Source organism: Ananas comosus, linkage group 15, assembly GCF_001540865.1.
Source record: "Ananas comosus cultivar F153 linkage group 15, ASM154086v1, whole genome shotgun sequence".
NCBI lineage: Eukaryota > Viridiplantae > Streptophyta > Magnoliopsida > Poales > Bromeliaceae > Ananas > Ananas comosus.
Window position 1 is genome coordinate 4,057,209 of NC_033635.1, and position 25,289 is coordinate 4,082,497.

General features: G+C 36.6%; 5 protein-coding genes across 7 annotated transcripts; 2 read left to right on the plus strand and 3 right to left on the minus strand.

Moving 5' to 3' along the window:
* LOC109721733 (40S ribosomal protein S3a-like) lies at nucleotides 409–4,494 on the minus strand. The gene is made up of 7 exons (XM_020249496.1): nucleotides 4,347–4,494; nucleotides 4,190–4,237; nucleotides 3,989–4,094; nucleotides 2,083–2,220; nucleotides 1,806–1,991; nucleotides 903–1,103; nucleotides 409–756 (listed from the first exon to the last, which is right to left on the minus strand). The coding sequence occupies exons 1-7, from the start codon at nucleotides 4,355–4,357 to the stop codon at nucleotides 661–663; spliced, it is 786 nt and encodes a 261-aa protein (XP_020105085.1). The 5' UTR covers nucleotides 4,358–4,494; the 3' UTR covers nucleotides 409–660.
* LOC109721585 (pentatricopeptide repeat-containing protein At5g67570, chloroplastic) lies at nucleotides 5,705–11,699 on the plus strand. The gene is made up of 9 exons (XM_020249270.1): nucleotides 5,705–6,356; nucleotides 6,846–7,037; nucleotides 7,189–7,270; nucleotides 7,406–7,594; nucleotides 7,688–7,801; nucleotides 8,835–8,928; nucleotides 9,002–9,159; nucleotides 9,801–10,235; nucleotides 10,627–11,699. Exons 1-9 carry the CDS (start codon nucleotides 5,752–5,754, stop codon nucleotides 11,272–11,274), a joined length of 2,517 nt encoding a protein of 838 aa, XP_020104859.1. The 5' UTR covers nucleotides 5,705–5,751; the 3' UTR covers nucleotides 11,275–11,699.
* LOC109720979 lies at nucleotides 13,154–16,057 on the minus strand. Its single transcript, XM_020248360.1, has 4 exons — nucleotides 15,820–16,057; nucleotides 14,857–14,962; nucleotides 14,683–14,732; nucleotides 13,154–13,472 (listed from the first exon to the last, which is right to left on the minus strand). Exons 1-3 carry the CDS (start codon nucleotides 15,927–15,929, stop codon nucleotides 14,718–14,720), a joined length of 231 nt encoding a protein of 76 aa, XP_020103949.1. The 5' UTR covers nucleotides 15,930–16,057; the 3' UTR covers nucleotides 13,154–13,472; nucleotides 14,683–14,717.
* On the plus strand, nucleotides 17,304–20,826 carry LOC109721762. Of its 3 annotated transcripts, XR_002219288.1 has the most exons (6): nucleotides 17,304–17,946; nucleotides 18,043–18,187; nucleotides 18,404–18,563; nucleotides 19,434–19,643; nucleotides 19,850–19,935; nucleotides 20,414–20,826. XR_002219288.1 is itself a non-coding variant. In XM_020249536.1 (5 exons), exons 1-5 carry the CDS (start codon nucleotides 17,415–17,417, stop codon nucleotides 20,417–20,419), a joined length of 1,053 nt encoding a protein of 350 aa, XP_020105125.1. In that variant the 5' UTR covers nucleotides 17,304–17,414; the 3' UTR covers nucleotides 20,420–20,826. The 3 variants fall into 3 exon arrangements, 2 of the variants coding, with proteins under 2 accessions (XP_020105125.1, XP_020105124.1); XM_020249536.1 differs by lacking the exon at nucleotides 19,850–19,935; XM_020249535.1 differs by lacking the exon at nucleotides 20,414–20,826 and having other exon boundaries at nucleotides 19,806–19,925.
* On the minus strand, nucleotides 21,416–22,280 carry LOC109721657. The gene has a single exon (XM_020249375.1). It carries the CDS (start codon nucleotides 22,231–22,233, stop codon nucleotides 21,625–21,627), a length of 609 nt encoding a protein of 202 aa, XP_020104964.1. The 5' UTR covers nucleotides 22,234–22,280; the 3' UTR covers nucleotides 21,416–21,624.

A 25,289-nucleotide genomic window follows, 5' to 3' on the forward strand; every position in this document is an offset into this window, starting at 1 on the left:
GATTTATTAGATGATTTATCTGCTTGTCCTGGTCTAAAAGATAGCTCTTCCAGAAGATCTAATGACTGATGTTGGTCGACATCTTTGTTTCTCTTTGTGCAGGGCTAGGAACTATATGAAACCCTAGATTGGACGAGTTATTCATGAAATATAAATATTTTTTGAACATACCATTAGTCCAAATAAATGTAATAATTCCTCACTTTTTTTTCAAGAGATGAAATATTATTTCGACGTAACTTGAAAACCCTCTTTTCATACCTCAAAATAGCAAAAACATTTTAAAGGCACTCCAAACTATGCTACGCTTTTGATCAGCAACACTTTTACAAAGGAACCAATCAGTAAAAATCTTACCGCGCAGCGCAATTAGGGACTGCAAGAAATAAAAATTCCAGAACTGAAAGAAATAAAAATTGCAGAGCTAAAAAATTCAACTTAAATGTACTGATACCGTTTTACAAACCCGGGAGCATCTATCATTGGTCTCAAACAAAAGAGATGAGCAGTTGCGAATAAACAACACAAAATTAAACAGAAGTGACTAATTGATTTAGCAAAACTGCTTAAGAGCCCAGACCATCCACTATCAAAGTGGCATAATCTTCTAACCTAATAAAGATCTATTCTTGGAAAATTATGACAATTTGCTGTTCTCGTTTATGCTCCGACAATTTCTTGCTCACCCTCCGCCGGAACATCTTCAGCAGGCCTATCCACTTTAACACCAAGATCCTCTTTGTAGTCCCCATGGACCTAAACATTACGATAAAGCCACATAAAGGAAGAGCATAGATGGATCTCTTTATAATTATGTTAGGGCATAATTGCCTAATAACCAGAGTGGAATAATAAGTACAGGTTGATTAATTTTGTAGTTGTAACGGATTAAAAAGTATTACCTCCATAAGCTTTCCCAAATCAAACTTGGGGGCTTTCAGGATTTTGACCTTGCGGATGAACACATTCTGGAGAGGGAAGATGCTGCTTGTGGCTTTCTCAATCTCCTTTCCAATGACCTCGGGGATGAATTTCTGTACCAGGTCCTTAAGATCGCATGATGTAGCTTGGTTGACCATAATCTCTCTCATCTTGCGGCGAATCTACAGAGTAGATAAGATGCAAAGAACTCATAAGTGGTCTGTAGCATAGTTAGTTAATTCACAAATTATTGAAAATCCGAATAAAAGGGTCCGTATACAATTTATTCCCAAATATTCAAAATAAAACGCAAATTTTTGGGTTAGATTTATTATTCGCAAATAATTCGCTTATGCCGAACTATTTGACCAAAAAAACGCACGCAATTTTTAAATAAAATTCCTTTCCAAATTATTACCGAATTATTTGCCGAATTATTCGCGAATTATTGAAAAACTTCATGAACTTCCGGAATATATGGATCATGGAAAAGATGAGGATGGACTATGGAGATGACAATAAAATTTGCTATTGCTTTTTTTACTTAATTAACTTTATTTTGTAAATGCCTATTTTTATATTTTTAAGAATTTATAACTATGTATGCTAGTAACATAAATTTAGAGAAAAAAGCTTAGTTTAATAGCCGAATTTTTTATCCTGAATTTTTAATTGGTGAACGTATAATTTTCGTATAAATCGCATATCCGAATAATTGGCGAATCCGTTTTTAAAGCCGTATTTTTCAATAAATTTAAAGATTGAGATACGAATTTTATTCAAATTATATCTGCATCGAATTTTTGCCGAATCCGAATTAACTAACTATGGTCTGTAGATACAGATTACAAACCTATGCAAAATAAAAAAGATTGAACATGTACCTGTCTAATCTGGCTGCTTTGTGCATAGCAGGTGCGCTTAACCTGATTCGGGCGTCTCTTGGTAAAGGCGATGCAGAACATACGAAGAGCGTAATTATCAGTAGTTTTGACATCCACATGTGCCTCAATCAAAGTCTGCCACTTCCTCACCAAAGATCTAAGCTTGTCGGTGGTAAAATCCATGCCCTGAAAAGGGTTGAAAACAGTTGGGGAATGTTTTGAGGGGAGGGAAGAAGTGATGGATAACTAGCGGACAATTGGAAATCTAGGCACATACCCAGAAATTTGTGAGGACATTCTTGCCTTGCACATCCTCTGCGCGAAGGCGGATCTTTCTGTAAGCCTGGTCTTCATCATTCTGAAGGTCAGCTAAGGAAATCTCGAAAACTCTGTGCTTGAGACCCTCAGAGGCAATCTAATATTTTTAAAGGGGGAAAGTTATTAACTTTGAAAATTGCTACAAGAAAATAGACAAGTTCTAAGATAAGATGCAAGAACATATGTTGATTACTAGCAAACAAAAAAATAAGGATAATACACAGAAAACATGGCAACTCATTGAGAAACAGTTATAAAGATGCTAAAGCCAAATACACCTGAGGAAAGTAGAGACATACATGCAATTTATAACTATTTCTTCGAAACTACTTGTGGATATATATTTTAATAGAAATATATGCAGAACAAAATTCAACTCTCTCAACATTTACCCATTTGACATATCTTGGTAAGCTGCAAGCACCAAAAAAAAAAGAAGACAAATTCAGACTTTAGGTCATCTTGATAAGTTTTTAAACCCTCAAAATTCAGCATCTTTTAGGGGCAATTCAATATCACATGTGAAAGAATTGAGGTAATACAAAACCTATATTTCACCTCAACTAAATTTAAACTATGCAAAAGGAAGAAAAAAAAGCAGTTTTAAAACAGTAAACAGGATAGAGAGCAGGCCCGAAAGATCATGCTATAATTTACAGCCAACAATCTCAACGGAAACTTGAGTTTTCATCCTGGGTACCACTGCCTTTCCCTGATGTGAAATCTTCTCCATTAAGTAAGCAGGAAGACCTAATCACTTAGATTTATCCGAAAACATTGGACATCATAAGCCGACCTGGCGTATGAGTATCAGAACTTTGTTCCGCAACGTTAACTTTAATCTTGATCGGTGTTTGAAAAGGCGCGGCTGAGGCGCGCGTCTCAGCGCCTAGGCGCGAGGCGCGGGCCTCCGCGCCTCAGCAATAGCGAGGCGAGGCGCTATTGCTGAGGCGTGCGCCTCAGGCGAGGCGCGAGGCGCACATAAGGCGCGCGCCTCGGCATATTTAATATTTTTTGGATTTTGGATTAAAGTTTTTGGGTTATTGGGTTTCGGATATAAATTTTATGTTTTAGCCCGATAAGATTAGTAAAAGAATCTAAAAGAAACCTAAAAAAACCCTAATGAAATCAATCTATCGCCCTCTCCTCCTACCACTCTCTCATTTTACCGCCCTCTTCTCCTTCTTGAGGCCAAATGTAAACATTGGCACCACAATCACTTTTAAGTTGAAAGTCGAAATATATGTTTTTTAACTTGAGAACCTATATGCATATGTTTTCTTTAATTTTTTATAGTTATTTTAGTTTTGTATAGTTATTTTGGAGTTTTTTTAATGTAGAATATCAAATTAAATTACTGTGCGCCTCATCTTTTTGAGGCGCGCGCCTCGCAGTGCGCCTCGCGCCTAGGCTCCAGAAGAGTTTGTGACTTTTTGCGCCTCGCGCCTTTTCAAACATTGATCTTGATATGTGCACAAACAAGTATGCATACATATCAGTTGAAAAGGAGGGATACAAAGATATTGATGAAGGGAGTCAAAATAACACTTATGGGATCAGAGGAAGATCCACCAACAGAAAGCATATACATATCATGGCAAGTGATGGGGAACCTGATACATCTTCTCTAATATGCATCGCTGCGATATTCATAACTTCCAAAGAACATTCGCCATTTCAATCATTTAGTAAAGCAAAATAGTTAGCCCACAGCAAATTTTTTACAAAATTATTCACTTTAATCGATTTACAGAGGTAACAGCAAACAAAGGATCTAAATCTTTCTACATCCACGAAGAGCTCGAAAGATAAATTTAAATTTTAAATAGAGAAAAAAGGAAACTGGGAAAGGAACAAAACGCAACCTTGGTACCCTGAGTCCTCGAGACTAGGGTTTTCCCCACATTCCTCACGTTGAACACCGAAGGGGCCTTGATATCGTACCAATCCTTCTTCGAGAAGGGATCGACCCTGCAACAAATTACACGGATCCGAATAAGAAAACACCAACAAAAAGAGAAAACGATGACAAAAATAAAGCGAGAGAGATCAAGTAGATAGCCTACGTCTTCTTCTTTCCTCCCTTTTTGCCCTTCGAGATCCTCTTGTTCTTCCTGAAACGGATCGGAGACGAAGAGATCGATAAGTAAAATGGCATCAAAAGATCGAAGACGAACTAGAAAGATAGAGAAAGCAATGGCGAAAACGGGAGAAGAAGCTAACCCGACCGCCATGGTTGAGGTGGAGCTCTAGGGTTTCTGATGCTTGCTCCGCCTCCACTAGGGTTTCGCCGCGCGCGAGAGAGGAAGAAGACGATGGGCGGAGAAACCCTCGCCTTAGGACGCTAGGGTTTTATAGATTGGCGCGGTCGAAGAGATAGTAGATCGGACGGTTGAGAAGTTCCCTGATGGAATGAACGGGGTAGATTTGGGATGGGTACAAGCAGTGGAGTAGCAGAGGGAAGTTTACGACATGTTTTCACATATGCCCCTCAAAATTCAGGTATTTTAAACGTTTTCTTCGAAAGCTGTAATTTGCACCTATATCCTTAATAATAATTATATTTACGTGAGGTTTTTTAAAAATCTAAATTAATTTAATCCAATCTAGTCTAGTGTAGATATTATTTAGCAGAATTATACCTTATATAATCTCACAATAAATAACGAATTAAATAAAACTATATAATTTAGTCTAAATTAAGTTTTGGATTGAATTAAACTACGGTCTTTGTGTGATAAACTACGAGTTTATATTTCATATAAAAAAAAATATGATAATAATATAAAATACATAAATAAATATCAACTATTTCTAAACAATGTAGATATAAATTATTTGTTTGGAGATACACATCAGACCCTCTAGGCCTTGTCAATTCTCAATGCACATGTGACCTCCAAAATTTAACACATTATAATATATTCATATTTGTCGTAAATAATAGGCTAAATTATAGAAATTTTCCGGTCAAAATTTATTTTTTCACTTACCCTCTCCGAATTTAAAAAATCTATATTTTGCTCCCTTAAAATTAAAAAATATTCACTTTGGCCCTCGTCGTTAGGGTTTTTTGTTTGCCACCTCATCGTCGCCTACTTCTCGGTCTGCGCCTACCCCAACCTTGCGCCCCGCCGTTGCTAAACCGAAGAGCTACGGGATTGCACAAGTAGAAGGGGAAGCAAATGGACCAAGCATAGTTGGAGTTGAAGTTAAGAGAGGTGCAGAAAAGAGAAGAGAAAGGGTTACAGATGAAGAAGAGTTAGGAAGAAAACGAAGAAGATGAGAGCATTTTTGTCATTTTTTTATCACAATTAATACTGTACCCTTTTGTGAACATTTTTTAATTTTTGAGGGGTCAAAATATAAATTTTTAGAAGTAGATAAGGAAAAGTAAAGAAGTGAATTTTGACAAGGGGCTTTACTGTAATTTAGTCTAAATAATAATAAACATCGATATTTTACAATTAATTAAAAGCATTCTTAAAATTTAATAAATATCTCACTTAAAAAGGACTATTTATGCAATAGTGCATATATATAGTGCTTATTTGTGAAATTTCTCCTGCGCCATTGTTGTTTGGACGTAAACATACACTCCGTTCTCCACACTCTCTCGGCCTCCGCCATGGCGCTTTCTCCTTCGACACCTCCCCTGCCCCTCTCCCCTCTCCTCCCCCGAGCCGAGCGAAACCCTTCCGCGCCCTCCACCGAAACCCTAAGGAAGCGCCTCGTCCGCAAGGGCGTCGTCCCCACTCCCAAGATCCTCCACGCCCTCCACAAGAAGGAGGCGCAAAAATCCCTCCGCCGATCGAAGAAGCGTGCCGTACGAGACGAATCCCCTCCCCTCTCCGAGTCCCAGAGGGAGGAATTGGAGGATGAGGCCCGGTTCCGCGCCATCGCCACCGAGTACCGTGCGGTGAGGGAGGAGCTGCGGCGGCGGGGCGAGGTGGCGCCGCCGCTCGCCGGGATGCCGTGGGAGGGGTTGGGGGGTGTCGATTTGAGAGGGGTTTTGGGTGATGGGGATGGGGATGGAGGGGGGAGGCTTAAAGGAGAGCACTTGGTGGAGTTGAGGGAGATGCTTGCGGAGAGGAACGGGGAGCGGTTCCGGTGGCTTCTGGATGATGATGTAGAACTGAACGAAGGCGTCGAGGCGGGGCAAGGGAGGAAACGGGATTGTTCGAAGCAAAACCAGTTGGGAGATGATGAAAAGATCGAATTGCTAGCGAAAAGGTGCGAGCTTCTGTGGAATTAGAATTAGTATAGTTTCGCTACAACATATAAATTTTGAATTCATAAAGAAAGTTAAACTTTGATTCTCATAATTTAGTAGTTTAGAGAAGTTTGAATATTGTTTTTCTATAATCCTTGTTATTCTCAGTTTGTAAAGTTATCTTGTAATTTCCTGCATTTTATTTAGTTTGAAGCTTTTTTATAATTGTTTTGATCTTGCAGTCACGAAAATTTTGTGACTACGAAAGCTTAAATAAGATGAATTGGTAGCTACTCTTATACTTCTTCATGAAACCCATCCCCTCAAGGAGGAATTTTGAATTGAGTTGGACTTGCTGGATTAAATTCTCTTGTGAAATATTCAATTTATTGGCTTACTGTTGCAGAGCAAAGCTGAATGACCTCGGTCCTTACATTTCTGCAATTTGTGCTCTTCAAAACATTATTGAAATGCAAGACTTTTGAGAAGTGAAGTTTATTTGATTGCAGGCTCAGCGAAACTGATCTTGATTTGCATGATTGGAAGTTTCCGAGGTTGATGAGACAATCCGGCTTACTCTTTATCGAGATGTATGTACTGAAGATAATTGCGAGACTTGGAACTCTTGGGAGTTGGAGGCAAGCCCTATCTGTTGTTGAATGGATTTATAATGAGAAAGATTACAAGCATCGGAAAAGCAGGTAAATTTCTTAATTGACATTGATACGTCTTGTGAGGTACTGTTGGTTATAATCGACTTCTCTTGTCTTTTTTTGCAAATACTAATTTATTGGAATTATAATTCTGAATACATTTGAATGGAATGACTGATTTGGGTTGTCCCTTACGTAGGTTTGTTTATACAAAGCTTTTAGCAGTTCTAGGGAAGGCAAGGAGGCCTACTGAAGCTCTTCGTATTTTCAATATGATGCGGGTAAGTAATTTTATTATCCGGATGATTAGGTAGTGGTAATAACTTCTTTATTAATCTGTTGATGATCCCAGAAAAACTTGACATAGCTTGTTATTTATGCTTTGAATTTTGATTATGATTAAACTTGATATACAGGAAGATGGTCAGATATATCCTGATATGGCTGTATACCATAGTATTGCCGTCACACTCGGTCAGGCAGGTCTTCTAAATGAGTTAATCAAAGTCATTGAGTATATGAGGCAGAAGCCTTTGAAAAAGATTAGGAATATGAAACGAAACTGGGATCCAAGCTTGGAGCCGGATGTGATTATATACAATGCGGTGAATATATCCTCTTGTATTTTGCAATTCTTCAAGATGTAATTTGTTAAATTACAAGAACACATGGTTGATAATTGTAACAATTCTTGGTAGGTTTTAAATGCTTGTATTCCATCTCATCAATGGAAAGGAGTATTTTGGGTGTTTCAGCAGATGAGATTCAGTGGCTTGAAACCTACTGGAGCAAGTTACGGATTGGCCATGGAAGTAAGTTGTTAGTAGTGTTCATAATGCTCATTCACTTTGACTAGAACTTTAGATCATCAAAATTGCTTAAATTTCTTCTTTACAGCATCTAGATCTTCAACCTTGCTGTGAGAACATTATGACCTTTTTAGACTTTTTGCTGGTATCATCATTCAAAGCCAGGACCATACTAGTGATTTACTTTAGTTGAAAGAGGTGAAAGTAACATACACAATATTGATTTACAAGTGGATTATTTTTTATTTTTCTTGTACTTCTTGGATATATACTTCATTGATGAACAGTGCTGTAGTTAATAGTTGTCGGAAACTGTTCAGTTCATACAAAATTAGTACCCCATCTTAATAAAGCAATAACCTAGTAGAGGGAAGTTCCTGGAGGGGAATCTGAAAAATCATGCATGTTTAGTGGGACAATTATCAAGAATTAGGAGTGCTGGTTGTGGGCGTTTATTCCCTTCTTTTCTTCTCATATATCTGTTTCTTACATAATACCCCTCTTTGTTCTATTTATCTAAAATGAATCATTGACCGCAAATGAAAGATGTTCTGTGATGCTCCTAACCCGTGTCACTATGAAGGATTATAGTACTTTGTTGGAACTTGGAACATAATCAGTTCACTCGCAAATAGCAACCTCTACTTACCCTACCAGCTGGCTTGTATCAAAGTGGCTGGTGCCAAATTAATCATCAAACCACAAAAGGCTGACTATATAAGCTCATTAAAGACAATATACGACCTATCGACTTCTGTACGAAAAGGCTCTTATGCATGATTAACCAGGTCCTCCAAAATTTTTCTTGTTCTTTGATTTTCTCATATTATAGCATTGTCTGTTTGCTAATTTTTTCTTTGCTTGTTAGGATTATCTTGAAAAAAAACTTAGAGAATGTCATCTAAGAGGGTTGCATTCAGTAAATATTGCATCATATTATTGTCCCTGATTACTTGGTAATTTTATCTATTCTTTAGTTTTATCTATTCGTTAAAACATTTTTCTATTTCAAGTCTTAGAGGAGCTGTTTTTGAAGGTGATGCTGAATGCTGGGAAATATGAATTTGTTCATAGATTCTTTGAGAAAATGCAAAAAGGTGGATTAACGCCAAAAGCATTAACTTACAAAGGTATTATTGCTATTCGTTTTAGTGATTACACACTATAATCTGACTTCCTAATTAATTTTGAACAAATATACAGTTTTAGTGAGAGCCTTTTGGCAAGAAGGTAAAGTGGATGAAGCAGTTAAAGCAGTCAGAGATATGGAACAAAGAGGAGTAGTTGGAGTAGCAAGTACATATTATGAATTGGCATGTTGCCTTTGCAACAATGGAAGGTGGCAAGATGCCATGCTGGAGGTATGTCATCAAAATGAAAATGCTCTGGATACAGTGAATATGAACTGAACACCGGCATATATGTTTTTTTTGTTCTATATTTGGGTATGCTTCACTGCAGGATTACTGGCCTGAGCATAGTAATAAATTACTCCATGTTGTTGCTTAGGGAATATCCTTGGTGCTTTGTCATGCATTCCCCTTTGCTGTTACTTCAAATTTTTATCTTTATGATTTATAGTTAAATTTAAAATGTTTGCTAACAGAGAAAGTTTATTTGGAGAGCATAATCTTTCATAATCTAGGAATGAAGGCAGGAGTTCTCACTACCTAATATTCTCTATATCTTCTGCATATTGCATGTGCTGATGGGCCCATGTGTCTTTATTGATAATTAACTGTAATATCTCTATGGTAGTTTAGTGCTTTCCCAACTTACAATTATATTTTTGCATGCAAAGTAGCTTATAATGTCTGATAGCTAACAAAAGGAAGGAACAATGCTCACAATAAAAAGGGTGATCTGAATTATTTTCTTGACCCTACATATGCTGGCATGTTAGAGTTTTGTTGGATTATCTGCCTACTTGCTCTCTGCATCTATATTACCTACATATTATTATTCACAGCGTACAGCAGATGCTCACAAAGGCCTACTGCAGGTTGAGAAACTGAAAAACCTTTCTTTCGCTAAGCCACTGGAGGTAGCATTTACTGGTATGATATTGGCTTCATTGGATGGTGGACATCTCAATGACTGCATCTCGATATTTGAACGAATGAAGGATTACTGTACTCCTAATATTGGAACCATAAATGCCATGCTGAAAGTTTGCAGCCGTTCCGACATGTTTGCAGAAGCAAAAGAACTGTTTGAATCCACAAAGGCCACGTTCTCCGGTTTTGGGATCTATAGTGATGATGGTTCATTACTTAAGCCAGATGAATATACGTACAGTACCATGCTTGATGTGTCTGCTTCTGCCCACCAATGGGAATATTTTGAGTATGTGTACAAGGAGATGGCACTCTCAGGTTATCAACCAGATCAGAAGAAAATTGCAGGGTTGCTGGTTGAAGCATCCCGAGCTGGCAAGGTAAACTAGCTTTAGTGTGCTATTTTATCATCCATGTGTATTAATATTTTTAGCAGATCCATGTGAAAACATTTGGTGGTTTTATTCTCATCTAAAGTGCAGTATTAGCATTCAGTATATTAATGCTTGTTTCTCCTTTCTCATTTTGTGATTTTACTTTAGTTATGCCGACTTAAAATCGTTTCATTACTGTAGACCTAGTTTTTCCTGATAATCTTTTTGGGGTTTGAATTTAGATATTTGGTCATATAGTGTTCAAAAGCTTAACTAACAAGACTGTCTTCACATTGTGTCCCTGTAGATCAAGCCTTATTTGATACTGCTATTTTCCAGATTACATCTTATGCAGGAGAATGGTGACAGAATTTTGATTCTGTTTGTTTTTATTTAGATGCATTTGCTGGAGCATGCATTCGATGCTATTCTGGAGGCAGGAGAAATCCCGCATGAATCAATGTTCACTGAAATGATTTGCCAGACAATTGCTCACAACAACTTTGAAAGAACTGTGATTCTAGTAAACAGCATGGCTCATTCATCGCTAAGAATAAATGAATCACAGTGGGCGAACCTCTTCCAAAATAACAAGGATCGATTCAGCAGTGCTACAATGCAAGATCTATTGAACTATTTCCACAGCTGTAATCTTGTGACTGAAGAACCTGTCCCTAGTTTTCTCAAATCATTGCATTCCATCTGCCGAACTAGACTGTTAAAGGACGCTTCTATTGTAGCTGATAAACTAAATGATGAGGACAGTGATATACATTCTAGCAAGGAAAATTCCACATTGCAAGAAATGGTTACAGAATCGATCAGTTTAGCTTTTGAAGCTGAGGGCAAAGAGATGCACTCTTTACTAAACTGCGACTCACGGGCTTCTATAACTGATACAGCACTTGACATGCTGACTATGAATGTTGGCAATCCCTATGCAGAGTTGCCGTCAGCTTTGGAGATTCTTGAATCGTGGAAGCAAGACAGGATGAAAGATGATGCTTTTCTATCAACAATGAGTAGAAAAGTAGAATGGAAATAATTGGGTATCATCTTTTTCAAATTTTCCACGTGATGAATATGTTGTTTGATATTGTATATTTCAATTGCGGTTATACATTTCAGGGTATCATCTCCAATTTGAGCTCTTTGGTCCCATTCTTGAAGCAGCAGTCTGATCTTTTTAAGAAGAATCAATTTGATACCTTTTTTTTTTGTCATTATATTGGATTTGAATCGGATTTATGGCAGCAAGCACAGATCACAGTTTCTATACTTCAAAATTGGTAGCTGGTACATCAAATATTCATGTGTGATCAGTTGTGTTATCTGAACGGTAGATGAAATTTTGCTTGCGAAGCTGACATTGTAGGGGCCTTAGTGAAAAAATTTGTAAATTATTGTACATTTAGCGTCGCGCTAGTTGTGAAATTCCGTTGTTTCTAATGTGGATGGGTTTCTATTTAAGTTGCTACACAGCGAAAAAAGGATTCATAATGGTTGGATGCTGCAGTTAGTTGCAGTTAGGGGCTGTTTGGTTGTATGCTCATGTATCTATTAATTTTTTGTTTGGATTGGTGTAGTTAGGTCCAACTGCTGCAGTTGTATCTGTACGAGAAGGTCCAACTGCAACAGTTGGTATACCAACTGTAGCAGTTGAGCAGGAGTCGGCTCACCCATTAAAAAAATAAACAAAGTGTGATTTTTTCTTTTTTCATACACTTTTATTTTTAATTTTTTTTTTCAAAAATACATATTCATGAAATCTGATAGGATTTAGTAATGTCTGTTAGGGTCAATAAATTTTTTTTATACGTTTCTTATTTTTTAGTTTGCTAGTTTAATAATATCTTAATTTTTATTTTGACTAAATTTATAATATATTTACATTTAAAATTTATTAAATTCATACATAATTTTATAATATATAAATTATATATAGATATAAAAGTCTTATTTAATAATTAAAACATGATTACCTTATGCTCAGAAGAGGTAATCTTACCTTTCTATTTAAAAATTGACAGAATTTATAAGCACAAATCTCAATTGCAGACTACCAAACAGAAGAAATGTAATTGCAGCAGTTGCAAGTGCATAAAACTAAACAGACTAGGTGTAGTTATGATTGCAACATTTATAACTGCACGTACTTCCAACTACACTGTTTTTGTAACTACATCCAACCAAACGGCCCCTTAGAGATTATGTATAACACCGTACGCAACCACCAAATGTTGAATAATTCTGTGTGCAATTATCGCTATTCGTATCGAAACTTTGTGAGTTTATCACTTCATTTTACCTTACGAGATTGCTTGATTAGTCATAAGATCAGCCAGGGTATTGCAGGTGATTGTGATTTTGTTTCGTGGAGGCAGGAATAATATTCTTGCTGATACTGTTATAATGTCTTGCTGATAACTGTTATCATTTACAGAACGTAGGAATTTTCTTCCTCACTGGAAGGTGTGTTGATGTTCGCTGCAAAGCCTATAAAACAGTTATCGGATAAGGCACTGGCGAGGCATGAATCGCTCTTCCTGGAATTGAAAGCGCCTAACGACATTGTAACTGAAGGTAACACACACCCTAGTTTGTTGCTTCTGTTCCATGACATAAATATAAACAAAGATGGGATCTGAAATTTCAAACACAAGCAAACAAGCAGAGATAACTTCAAATTGCCAAGTATCGCGGTCAACTGCTCACAATTGCAATACATAGATGTTGAATTAAGAACACTTCCAACGAAAGGAATTCATACTTGCAGAGTTCCAAATTTTACAGTGTCTTGCATTTCTCCACTAGTTGAGAAAATCCATGTTTCTTGCTAAAGTTCTTCTGAGACAATATTTTCTACCAACAGTGCACTCGAATTTCGTTTTTTTTTAGAATTGAGAATATGCACCATGCAGAAGTATGTGAAATACACTAGCCTATATTTATATAAAAGCCAAAAAACAGAGTTGGCTTTATTACAGTTCAAGGATTACAATCACAATAACTTAATATTTACAAAACAACAACACATGCTCCGATTCTTTTGACCACTCTGACGAACAAAAACAAAGAGTGTCTCCCACATTAAAAAAGGAAAGAAACAAGAAAACAGCCATGCAAACAAACTATACATTATTCATACATCCAAATACTAGAGAGGCAGATAACAATATTTTTCGCTGAGGATGTGCATTGATAATATTGTACCCATCCAAGCAACTTCAAGTTTTCTTCAGCCTGAAATAAAAACATAGAGAGATGAAGGATTAGCTTGCTGAAGTCAAACCATAAAACATACTCAATTTAATGATTTAGGATTAGATTAGATTGATGGTTTTATGCTTCAGTTATATTTCTTGGATTTATCTAGTCGAAATATTCACATGTCAACTCATCACCCTAGACTCCATATGTTTTTTTTTTCCCCTGTAGATGGATCATATCTATGTGGAGAAAATGAAAAATCAGACTTACGACTATAACAAGATCAAGATGCCCTTTAAGATTAAGATTGTACATAACTAGTAAACTAAATTACGAGGGCAGTTGGTTCATTACTGAGCAACTAAATGCTGGATACTTTTCCTATGAGATCTCTCACCTTTTTTATTATTTTAAAATTTACTCCCTTCAGCTCCTGTTAAGGATTATCCATTTTTTACTAAGCATTCACCTGACAATTCTTTATCCTAGTTAAAATGCCTCTTAAGGAGACTGTAAATGATACCAACATACTCCTACTTAAGTAAGTTTAATTAAATATTATATAATCCACCAGAAAATTCAGAAGAACGGAAAGAAGAATGAGAAGATGGCCACAAATTATGTGCAGACAAATAACTTCTAGATGCATGCCAAACTGCTCATTCTCAAAAACTAATGATAGATTAGAGGCCAGCTATTGTCTTGGTAATCGACTCTCAGTTACCAGATTTCAAGTTTTCTAAGCAATTTGGACATGCAGCTAACTTTACCAGCATGGATCTTCACTTCAGTTTAAATAGGCCAAACTCTGCTTTCGACACAATGCTATTACAAACGGAAACTTCAAGCCAAACTCTGCATTCGACACAATGCTATTTACAAATGGAAACTTCAAACATGAAAATTGTTTAATGTGTATCCATCCTGTTGCAAAAAGGAAGGCCATAAAACCCTTTCCCATTGGCAAACTATTATCATCACCCATCTCAAACACTAATTTAATTACGCTGGTTCCTAAATAAAAAAAGTTACGAAATGTAAAGTTCCTAAATTGAAGTTGAGAAATAAGAAAATCTAAGGAGAGAGTAGATGTATATCTAACGCAACATGGACTTAGAAGAACAGGTTACTATATATTCAAAAATCTAACAATGCTACAAATGACGATATCATTCACAGCACAGAAATGAACCAAAATACAGTTTCATGTTGTATTTGGTCCAAACAACATCGAAATACTTACAAATATACAAATGCTCCCCAAACATGAGCTAGTGATCACCCCATCTGCCACTGCAAAAAACCCAAATTCCATTTCAACAAAAAAATAAAAATAAAAATAAACACAAGGCAAAGACGATCCGTTCTCTAGTACAAGAATCATCTAAATACCTCTGAACTCCAATATCTATATTACCTTAAGAACTGGCTCTCCTGCGCTCGCTGCATTCGATTGCTTCGAGGCAGCCGCCAACTGAGCTCGAGCTGCCCTTCCCGCCGCTGACTTCTCAAACTGCTCTTGCCTGCAAAAATCACGACAAAAGCAATCAATCTTTGCATCAAAAGAGTCAATTACACCGAACCTACTTAAAATATAGCTATACTAATCAACATTATAGCATCAAAATTCTTCTTTTCCAATTCATAATAAGAGAGAACTGGATCCCCATCAATCTTTGAACCAAAAGAGCTAATTGAAGCCAACCCGCCCAAAACCTTCTTTTCCCATTCATAAGGGAGAATTTGATGAAAAGATGGATATATGTTTTGCACAAAATGTAGAGAGAATTGAGCCGAACTTTGGTTTGGAATAAGTGAGTTTGAGTGCAAAGCCATTACCTTTTCCTGCATTATCCTATATCACATGGCTCATAGAGTAATTAGAAGTAGAAGAGTTTTCTTATGCATGTAAACGCAAATCACGGCAAATTCAACCGCAAACCATCAGATATTCGGATTTATTTTACGCTTATTAAAATCATTTCAAGTCATCAGGTATCAATGCAAATCCACTAATGCTTCCAACTATGGAATTTAATGATACAAATCAATGATTCAGAGGATTCCAAACAAGATGGTACACATAAAACTCATCGCCCTTTGCATCAAATAAGCCAATTTGACCCAACCCACTTGAATCCTAGCTGTTCTAATGAACATTATAACGTCAAAATCTTGGTTTACATATGAAGAGAATCAAATCAAAAAATGCACCAAAAACAAAAAAAAATAAAAACACACCCTCTTTGCATCAAAAAGAGCCAATTAAACCCAACGCGCGTGGATTGTAGCCGTGCTAATCGATATAAGAACGTCAAAAATCTTCATTTTTCGATTGGTAAAGAGAGAATTAAAATCAAAAGATGCGAAAATCGCTTACCTCTTCTGAGCGGCCTCAGCCGCTTTGGCGCGCGCCTCCTGCGATTCGAGGCGATCCTCCTCGAGCCTCTGCGCCTTCGACGAGTCGAGGCACGAGCAGAGTCCCCCCATCTCGATCCCTCGTAAACCCTAATCCCCTCTCTCTCTCTCTCTCTCTCTCTCTCTCTCTCTCGATCCTTCCTAAACCCTAGTTCTCTCCCCACATCCCTCTCTCTCTCTCTCTCTTCCCCCTCGTCGTCCTCGTCGACGTTCGCTTTTAAGCCACAGCTATTTATCGTCGGACGCTGTTGGACGCGGTTTGACATGACTTGGGCCAGGGATATTCTGTGGCGTGCCACGTGGTGGACCCGTCCAATGAAAAAGCATGCACATGCTATACGAGGAAGATGTGACGTCTCTACTCAATCAAATTATTTTGTTTAGATTCATCTATCCCATCATCATTAATAAAAAAATATTATTATTATTATATTTTTTTAAAAAAATATATAATTAACTTATTATTAATAGTATGGTATAAGTGTGATACTAATATATCATAAACTTTTTCTTATATGAGAGAATGAGCACTCTAAGTGAAATAATTATTTCGTATACGGTAATGCAACGTCTAATTAAATATTTTTCTATTATTATAAAAATATATAAAATAGTTTTATAAAATTATTTTTATACATAATTATTGTATTTTTTTATTTTTTTTGCCGCATCCTAGCGGATATTGCACGAGAAAAGTACGAGTTTGAGTCTTCCCAAAAAAAAAAAAAAAACAGATTTTTAAATCCAGACAATATTATTATTATGCATGTTGTTAAATATATCGGCAATCTAATATTGATATATTCTTCAATATTAGAGTCCACGTCTGACGTGGTGAACTAGGTTCACGGAGCAATTTTTAAGCTATCGTCCGAAATTAGAGTTTTTTATAAAATAATTTTTGAAAATTTTATTATTTGCGAAATAACCTTATCAAAATTATATTTAAAAAACTAATCTCTTAAAGAGGGTGAATGATTCACCGCTCTCATAAAGAGCCTAATTTCTCAAAAAAACAGTAAATCATTCACCACTTTTCACTTGTTTATCCTAACAGCCACATAAATATTTCAACAAATCACATATAATCTTAACAAATTAAAAATCCTAATAATATATTTATATAATCCTAATAATTAAAAAAATTTTAATAATCTATCCATATAATTCTAACAATCAAATAAAAATTCTAATATTCTCCATACAATCTTAACAACCTCATTTTTTTTATTTCTCGTATAATTTACATATAATTTTAACAATCTCATAATTTTCTTTTTTTTAAAAAATTATGAAAAAGATGGTGAATCATTCACCGTCTTTAAAAGAGAGACTTTCAGAATGATTCATCGCGTTTTGAGAGTTAATTTACCGAACACAAATTTGATAGGGTTGTTTCTCAAATTATAAAATTTTAGATGGTTATTTTGTAAAAAAGTCCTCCGAAATTACGTTTCTCTCATCTCTACACCGGTAGGCGATAGCGTCGCGGGCGGGGAAGTGAAAACTGAAAACTCGGAACTCGAAAATCTCGGAATCCTTTTTACAGCGGCGGCGATGAGCTCCGCCGCCAGCGCCGCCCCCCGCCGGAGATCGTTGCGGTGGCTCCCGCCGACCGAAACCCTAGACCTGGGCGGCGGCCTCTCCCTCTCCCCTCGTCTGAGGCTCCTTCTCACCTTCTTCCGCGCCGACCTATCCGTCGCCCCACTCGACGAGTGGAAGCTCAAGCTCGCCCTCCTCCGCTCCCCCTCCCTCCCCACCCTCTCCGACGATGATCTCCTCCTCCGCCGCGCCCCCGACCCCCACAAGCTCCGCCGCGGCGACCCCGTCGCCTTCGGCACCCTCTACGTCCGCGACCTCGCCTTCCTCCGCCGATCCAGCGATGTCGACGGTGACGAGGAGGACGAAGAGGCGATTCGGAAGAGGTTCTTGGAGTGGAGGAGCTCCGTGGTGGAGAGATTGGGCGGGATCGAGCTGAACCTGGAGGGCTTGAGGTTCCGGATGGAGGTGGAGATCCCTCCCTCCGACGATTTCGAGCGGATGAAGAGGTCGTGGGAGGATTGCTACGCCTCGCAGCTGCTCGATGGCCGTAATTTTGCCCTAACCCTAGTTTTGCTCGATCAAGTTGTTGTCTTTCTAGTGTGGCGCTTAGTTGAGATGTGTTTAACTAGGGTTTGCTTCTCAGGGAGCTCGGTAAGGCGCGTTCCTCGGCGGCCGGATACGATAATTGTGCAGGGCGTGCCCTCGCGGTGGTTCGCGGAGCCGCGAGTGTCGTCCAAGGCTTCGATGCTTGTTACACATACCATCTTTTCGGTATTGGGGAAGATAAGGTATTGATTTTGTAGTAACTGTATTTACTAATTATAATTTGCTTGCTTTTTTATCACAGAACATGTTGGTGAAAACTGTTGAACCGTATAAAGGATTGGACAGGATACATTATTTCATGCTTCTATTTCTTATAATTATAAGTTGTTATTTGTTAATGCTGTTGTTGATGGTCAAAGTTCGTTAATATGTGTTTTTAATCAACGTAACCGTGCTAGGAATCTCAATGTTGCCGGCGAAGATGATTTAGGTAAGAACCAAGATGAAACAACAGGGGAGATGTTATCTGGACTTAATTGCAAGGTCTGGGTACAATTCGAGAACTATGATGAGTTCTATAATGCAATGAAGGTGCTATGCGGACGATCACTGCAGAAGGTAACTATGATGAGTTTTACGCATTTGAATTCTTCTGATCTGTTATGGAAGTTATTTATCAATTGTCAGGTTTTTGGTCCTTTGAATGCAGAACTACTGCCATGTCGCGAGTTAGTGCTCCTTATGCTAGCGTAAAATTTAGCAACTATTTGTTGTCCAATGGTCATACTCATACAAGCCGCTATACTCTATCTGGATGCTTCCAACTATAGATTATATTGAACCTTCTTTACGTGAAATATATTATTTTACTGCCTTTTGCACCTAAAACGAGAATCATCAAAATACATGATGCTTGAATTGCAGGCATTTCGAATATTTAGCTGGTAGTGTGGATTTTCAACATTGATTCCTAAGATTAATTTGGGTGGAGTATTGATGCCTCAATTATGTTTTCAGGATATTGACTTCACGCTGTATGTACCTTACTGCCTTTCTATAAACATTCTCAATCTGTGAATTGTCATTTTTTTTTTGGACACAGTTCAGTTTAGAGATAATCTAGTGTGATAAAATTTTCTTTCATGCTTGAAATGCCTGCTATACCACAACAAATGACTAGTGACAATAAAATCAATTTTATGTTTGGAATCTTGGATTGACTAAAGAGGGAGACAGTGCCATTCTAGTTGAGGATTGAATTGGTATTGCCTTGTTCTTCGAAAATATCTTCAAATTACTCTCACCTCTCAAAAATGTGTCATTTAGCCAACTGAGGGAGATACATGTGTTATTACCAATAAAAACAGCGTTAGAAGCTTAGTTTCATTCTCATTAATATAGCTTGTAAAGAAGGTTCTCAAGTTATAGCTTATAGAAGCATCTATAGTTCCCAGTTGAGTATGAAATTAAACTGTGCTAATTTTGTAGCAAGGATCACGATTAAAGGTAGACTATGAAGTGACATGGGACCGAGATGATTTCTTCCGAACTGTTCCACAAAAGCCCACTATAAATCATGGACAAGAAAGGGGTGGCTCAGTACAGCTGGTGAGAGGACGTATTAGAGATGAAGCTATTGAACATCGGTCACAGCTTACACATTTTGACTCGGATGGTTCACGTAGGAAAAGATTCAGAGTAAGTTCTCTATATCAGGTCATGCACCTAAACTATTAATAGATGCATACTTCCATATCGCTCTTCTTATTTGTGCAAAAGGTTATAGTGATATTTTTTAATGTCAAGAATTAGTGCCTGTGGGCCTAGGTTCTGAAACGACTTTTCCACTCTGAAAAGCAGCTAGTTGTTTGCGAACATAAAATTTGGCTCTTTTGCTGAGGTAGGAGGCTGAAATAAGCTTTTGAAACCCAAGATTGGACGCTCCAATTTGAAACTTTTGCTTCTGCTGCAAGGAGAGCTATTGGAGAAGGTATTAATGAAATAGTTGTGACTGCTTTTTTGATTCATGATTGCTTCTGTACACCGTGAATCCTGGCAATAGGATCATGATTGGTAGAACACTGTGATGCGGACTGATCACCAAACCACAACGTCCATTCATACCCTACTAAAAACAAGGGCGGTGAACTGGTGGCTCTTCTGATATATAGAGAATTTGCTATTTTTTGTTTGCTTAAACATTCTTTTCCAGAAGCCAGAAGCTCCAACGAGCCAAAGAGGCCCTTTTTATACGAGTTTATATAACATTCACGGATAGATCACATGCATGTCAAATAATTAGCTGTTGCCCATGCAATCTTGTACTAATTGCCTAAAGTAACTGCACAGATTCTTTATTTTCCGTTATGCGTCTCATCTCATTTTCCTTGTTATTTTTGCTTCCGTTTTATTATGAACTAACTCTTCATCGCTATTTCTTTTCTCTTTTCGGTGTTAATAACATACAGGACTGAGGGGCATTGCACAAAATTGTTAGGCACGTGCCCAAGTCGGCTTGCAAAGACCAAATACGGAAACATGAGAGACTCCGCCATCTCAAGACAGAAAGATGTTGTATCATCTAGCCAGTTTGTGGCCTTTAAATTACATAAAAAGCCTTTAAATTACATAAAAAGTTTTTGTGATACCGTGCCATGTTGGATCAGATTCAACCTGCGAATTTTTCAGTTACTAGAATCTTAATAGCTCAATGGTGATAAAAAATTTGCAAGTTTGGGTGATGATTTGTTCAAGTTCGTTCTCTAATTTGCTTACAACCGGTCCCGTGAAATGTTTCTTATGTTTTAGTATTGTAAATTACATCTAACGGTTTATATTTTCGTTTGAACGCCTTTATAATTGAGTTTCAGAGATTTCGGCCTACTGATCTCCCTTTATGCAGGTAGTTTATGTGTTTTTCATATTTCAACTCAAAGCAGTGTTTCGAAAATTGGTTGAGCTCCAATTACTTGCTGAGCAAACACTGCAACGATTCAAGCCGCTAGTACTGATAACTTCGTGTTCAATTCAGAATACTTAAGTTCAGTTATTAAACAGTAAAGTGCTTAATTCTTATGTCTAATTCTAATTTGTTATTCAATGTAAAACTATTGGGGTGGTACTCACACTTGTCAAATCAGTCAAATCTTCAAAGCATGGAGCTACAAATGGCCAATCTAGTTGTTTTATATTTTTAACTATATTTATACCTAGCACATAGTCGAGAGATCGATGAATGGTGTCTGGGATTCTAAATTCAAAATCTAGTTGTTTTATATTTTTAACTATATTTATTTCTAAAATACTTAAATGAAATGAGCAGCTTACTACTTTTCTCTTAAAAAGAGAAAAAGAAAGAAAGAAATGAACTGAACTCAGAGAAGGGGGAATCTAGAACAGTGTAGAATTGAATCCCCACAAGCAAATAAAAAGGAGCAATAAAACTGAGAAGAAAAGAATATAAGAACTAATGATCTTAAAGCCTGATTCCCAGTCAATTTCAACTTGGACATACATACATACATACATATGCACAGCTAAATTTACACATATTGACAATCTTCTTGTAGCAAATTAATGAGCAAGAAAATCAAAAGAAAACAAAAGAAAGAGGCATCTTTATTCTCATGACCCTTCCTTCTCATTCTATTTACAATTGCTTTCAAGTGTGAACTACAATTCACTTATCTGCATCCACCATCATCAGCTTCTTGCCCTCAACAACTCTCTTTCCATAGTCCTTTTTCTTCATAGTACCTGGCACCAAATACCACAATACAGTAGTGCAACATATAGCAAAAACTCTTCCATACAACACTAAACAAACCAGTATCAACACCACCACCATAGGCCAATAATATCTTCCCCAAGAGAAGCTCTTCTTCACCACCCTCTCCCCCTCCTCCTCCTTATCCAATACCATTTTCTCCTCTCCGATCGCCGCCGACGCCTCACCGACGGTCTCCGACACCTTCTTCTTGTCCCTCTCTTTGCAATCTCTTATCCTCACGACGATCGGAACCCAGCTGTCGTGCGAGCTCGAGTAGGCGAACCGCACCATTGCGACGCCCCGTGACCCGGCCTTCGACATGATCTTCTCCTTCTTGGACTCTAGCTCCGATAACACCGTCGAGAACTTGTCGAGCCCTCTCGTCGAGTAGGGGTTCTTGTTGGCCTTCTTCCTGGATCCCTTCACTACTGGCGGCAGCGGCGACGACGACACAGGAACTGCACTTGTGTTTGTATCCTCATGATCAATGTGTTTGAGGTTACCAGTTCCACAAAACATGGTTCGAAGCAGCTGAACAAGTTTATGCGAGCTTGAGAGGAATTGACTTTGTCCTTAGTTCTTATCATGAGTTGTGGAGGTGTTGTACTTTATATACATGATGGTCTCTGCGTGTGTGTACAAATCAATGGTCAAAGGGATACATGTTTTGTTGCGGTTCAGAGAAGCTTCTGCTTTTAGTTTATTAATTAAATACTTCATGTGGTCAACACGGAGCACCTTGGGCAGATAAATTTATTAATCACGTTTGAAAGAGCTGTTATTTTGGAAATTATTCTGAGGCTTTGAATTGGTCCACCATCAAATTTTATCTTTCAACATTAGTATTATCATCCTGAATTGTCCCTTGTGTAAGTATTAAAGGATTAATAGTTAATAATTGAGATTCCAAATTGGAAAGCTTATTGTTTCATTTTCTCAGCTAAGGGGTTGTTTGGCTTTTAGAAAAAGTTTGAAAAAAAGTGTAACACGCCTACAATCTCACATCGAACGGAAAAGAAATTGTGATTGAAAATATAAGAGATTGCACATCTTAATAATAATAACTTGATTTAAATATTTTGGGTCGGTGGTTTGAGTCCAACAAATTATTATTTTTATCTGATCGGATTGTTACAATTAGTATTAAAACCAAATACCAACTAAAAGTGTGAGAACTAAATACTATACGGGATAAAATACTACACCATAAATTTGGCGGGAACCAACTCCTGAAACTTACAGGAGCCGCTTTTAAAATCTCACATCCCATTAAACCTGCATGAGTCATATCTAAAATCTCATATCTCACTAGACCCGCAGAAGTTATTTCTAGAATCTTACATCACCTGTAATCAGGTTTAAACCAGATGTGCATGAGTCACGTTTAAAATCTCACATCCTACCAAACTCGTAGTAGCTAGAAACCACCTCTAAAATGTCACATCTTGAGTTTAGACTTAACGAAAAAGTCCCACATCAGATCCTCGCCAGGTTCTAAACTGGAGTCCCAAAATGAAAAAATCCCACATTATTACTTTTATTACTTTTGTTTTCTACTTTTTTTTTTTTTGGATAACAAAAATACTTTTTTTAAAAAAAATCTATTTTTTTAAAAAATAATATTTTTTTTAAAAAATCAAACAGTAAAATTTTTTGAAAAAAATTCTCTGGTTTTTTAGAAATTTTCGCACTACAACATAATTAGATTGTAGGGACACATGTTTTGGACACTTTTGTGTAGTGTTCCATTTATATCAAAATTTTTTAAAAAATCTACTAATGTCTAAATATAAAATTCAATCCAACGTTACTCTACTCAATTCACCCCACCCAGCCCATTCGGCCCGATTACAAACAGAAAAGTGAAAACAAAGAAAAATCGATTACTATCTCTCTTCTCTCCTCACTCAATCCACTGAAATTTTAGACGAAAAGCCCTTCCCTCTCATCCTCCTCCGTCACCGCAGCCAACGAGATAGAGTTTCAACGGTTGCTAAATGTTTAAATAGGTGCTGGTAAATTAGCAGCACTCTTTTTAGATTATATCGATACTTTTTTACTGTCACTATATACCTAGCGACCCCACATATAGCAATATTTTTTAAAAGTGTCCGTAATTTAGCCAGCAGCTCTTTTTTTAACCTGCACCGATATTTAAAGATGTCGCTATACATCATTTTTATTGAAGTGTCGTTTTATGCTTTTTCTATGAACCAAAAAGCCCTAAATTACATCAGCATGTCCATAATTTGTTTCGTTCCTATCAAAATTGATTTGTTAATGTCGCTATCTTTATTATCTAAATTCAATACTTAGTAAGCAAATTTTGACATCAACTACTATGTTTGTTTTAACTTTTCTATATAAATAAAACGTATATCGTACGTGTCACGTAAATATATATGCATGACACAAATAAAGTACAATTTATCTAACGCCGTTGTTTTTCCCGTCCATGATACGTTACCAAAACAAAGAAAAGAATTAAAATTTTAAAAAGCCGGCTAAATTTTATCCTTTTGATTCTAATTTGAATTACTAACTTTAATTTAAGCTAATGAAAGATAACGCACCAACTCATTTGTAATTTCAATTTGATTCCGCATACTAAATTTGATGTTCATTTGTTAAGGCCCTAGAAAATTTAAAATAATCGATTTACTACAATATATATATATATATATATATACACTACGTACAATATATACTACCTACATATGAGTAACAAATGAAACAAAAAAGAGTTTAATCAGATCATTAAAATACAAATAAGTAATTTTTTTATTGCCTTAATTATCTTTTATTTAATAGTATTATATGAAAAAAAAAAAAAACTTTAGTTGTGAGCTATTCAACGACATCTTATTGAGAAGCTTCTGATAAGACAAAATTAGTAACAGCAGATTGAAGACTCCATAATAAGGTGTTGTTAGAGAGCTCCCTTCTGAAATTTTTTCGTATTCTAAATAATATTTTTTAATTATCTTTTGAATAAAAAAAAGAAAATCAATGAGATTGTAAGATGCAGTATACCAATGTATACCAATGGAGCGGACGCATAAATTTTTTATTTTCAGAACAGTAAAATGCACAAACATTATCAAAACTTTAATCCATTTGAATTTTGTTTTTATTTGATTTGCACCCCTCTACTTTCTAGCAGTTTGATCTAACTCCTTCCGATAGCAACTTTAAAGATTTTGTTAAAATTAAATGGTGACCTCATCTTTTTACTAAAGCAATTCTTGGTCACGTGCATCTTTCATGCACTTTTTTTAATAGAATCTCCAAAATTGCTAATGAAAGAATTTAAATCAAACAATTATTGAGTACAGGAGATGTAAATCAAGTAAAAAATAAAAATAAAAATTAAGAGGTCAATTTTAGAATAAGTTAAAAGTTTATAGCGTGCGTATACGTTTTAACCATTTCATAACTAATTAAACAACTAAAATTAAAACCTAAAAGGTCAAAAGCTGTACACTAAAATCAAAATTTTTAAAGATAAACGGATATATTGCGTCTTTGGTTTTAAAACTAGGCAACGCATGAAATTTTAGTTCTCAAATTTTAAT

Bases quoted from the DNA above. Each gene is read 5' to 3' on its own strand.
- LOC109721657 (XM_020249375.1), bottom strand. From the start codon at position 22,233: ATGTTTTGTGGAACTGGTAACCTCAAACACATTGATCATGAGGATACA.
- LOC109720979 (XM_020248360.1), bottom strand. From the start codon at position 15,929: ATGGGGGGACTCTGCTCGTGCCTCGACTCGTCGAAGGCGCAGAGGCTC. The intron at 14,963-15,819 runs GTAAGCGATTTT...TGATTTTTGCAG, and splicing joins GCTGAGGCCGCTCAGAAGAG to GCAAGAGCAGTTTGAGAAGT.
- LOC109721762 (XM_020249535.1), top strand. From the start codon at position 17,415: ATGAGCTCCGCCGCCAGCGCCGCCCCCCGCCGGAGATCGTTGCGGTGG. The intron at 17,947-18,042 runs GTAATTTTGCCC...TTTGCTTCTCAG, and splicing joins CTCGCAGCTGCTCGATGGCC to GGAGCTCGGTAAGGCGCGTT. The intron at 18,188-18,403 runs GTATTGATTTTG...TAACCGTGCTAG, and splicing joins TCGGTATTGGGGAAGATAAG to GAATCTCAATGTTGCCGGCG.
- LOC109721585 (XM_020249270.1), top strand. From the start codon at position 5,752: ATGGCGCTTTCTCCTTCGACACCTCCCCTGCCCCTCTCCCCTCTCCTC. The intron at 7,038-7,188 runs GTAAATTTCTTA...TCCCTTACGTAG, and splicing joins TACAAGCATCGGAAAAGCAG to GTTTGTTTATACAAAGCTTT. The intron at 8,929-9,001 runs GTATTATTGCTA...ACAAATATACAG, and splicing joins AAAAGCATTAACTTACAAAG to TTTTAGTGAGAGCCTTTTGG.
- LOC109721733 (XM_020249496.1), bottom strand. The intron at 4,095-4,189 runs GTAGGCTATCTA...AATTTGTTGCAG, and splicing joins AAGGGAGGAAAGAAGAAGAC to GGTCGATCCCTTCTCGAAGA. The intron at 1,104-1,805 runs GTACATGTTCAA...TCTACTCTGTAG, and splicing joins AAAGCAGCCAGATTAGACAG to ATTCGCCGCAAGATGAGAGA.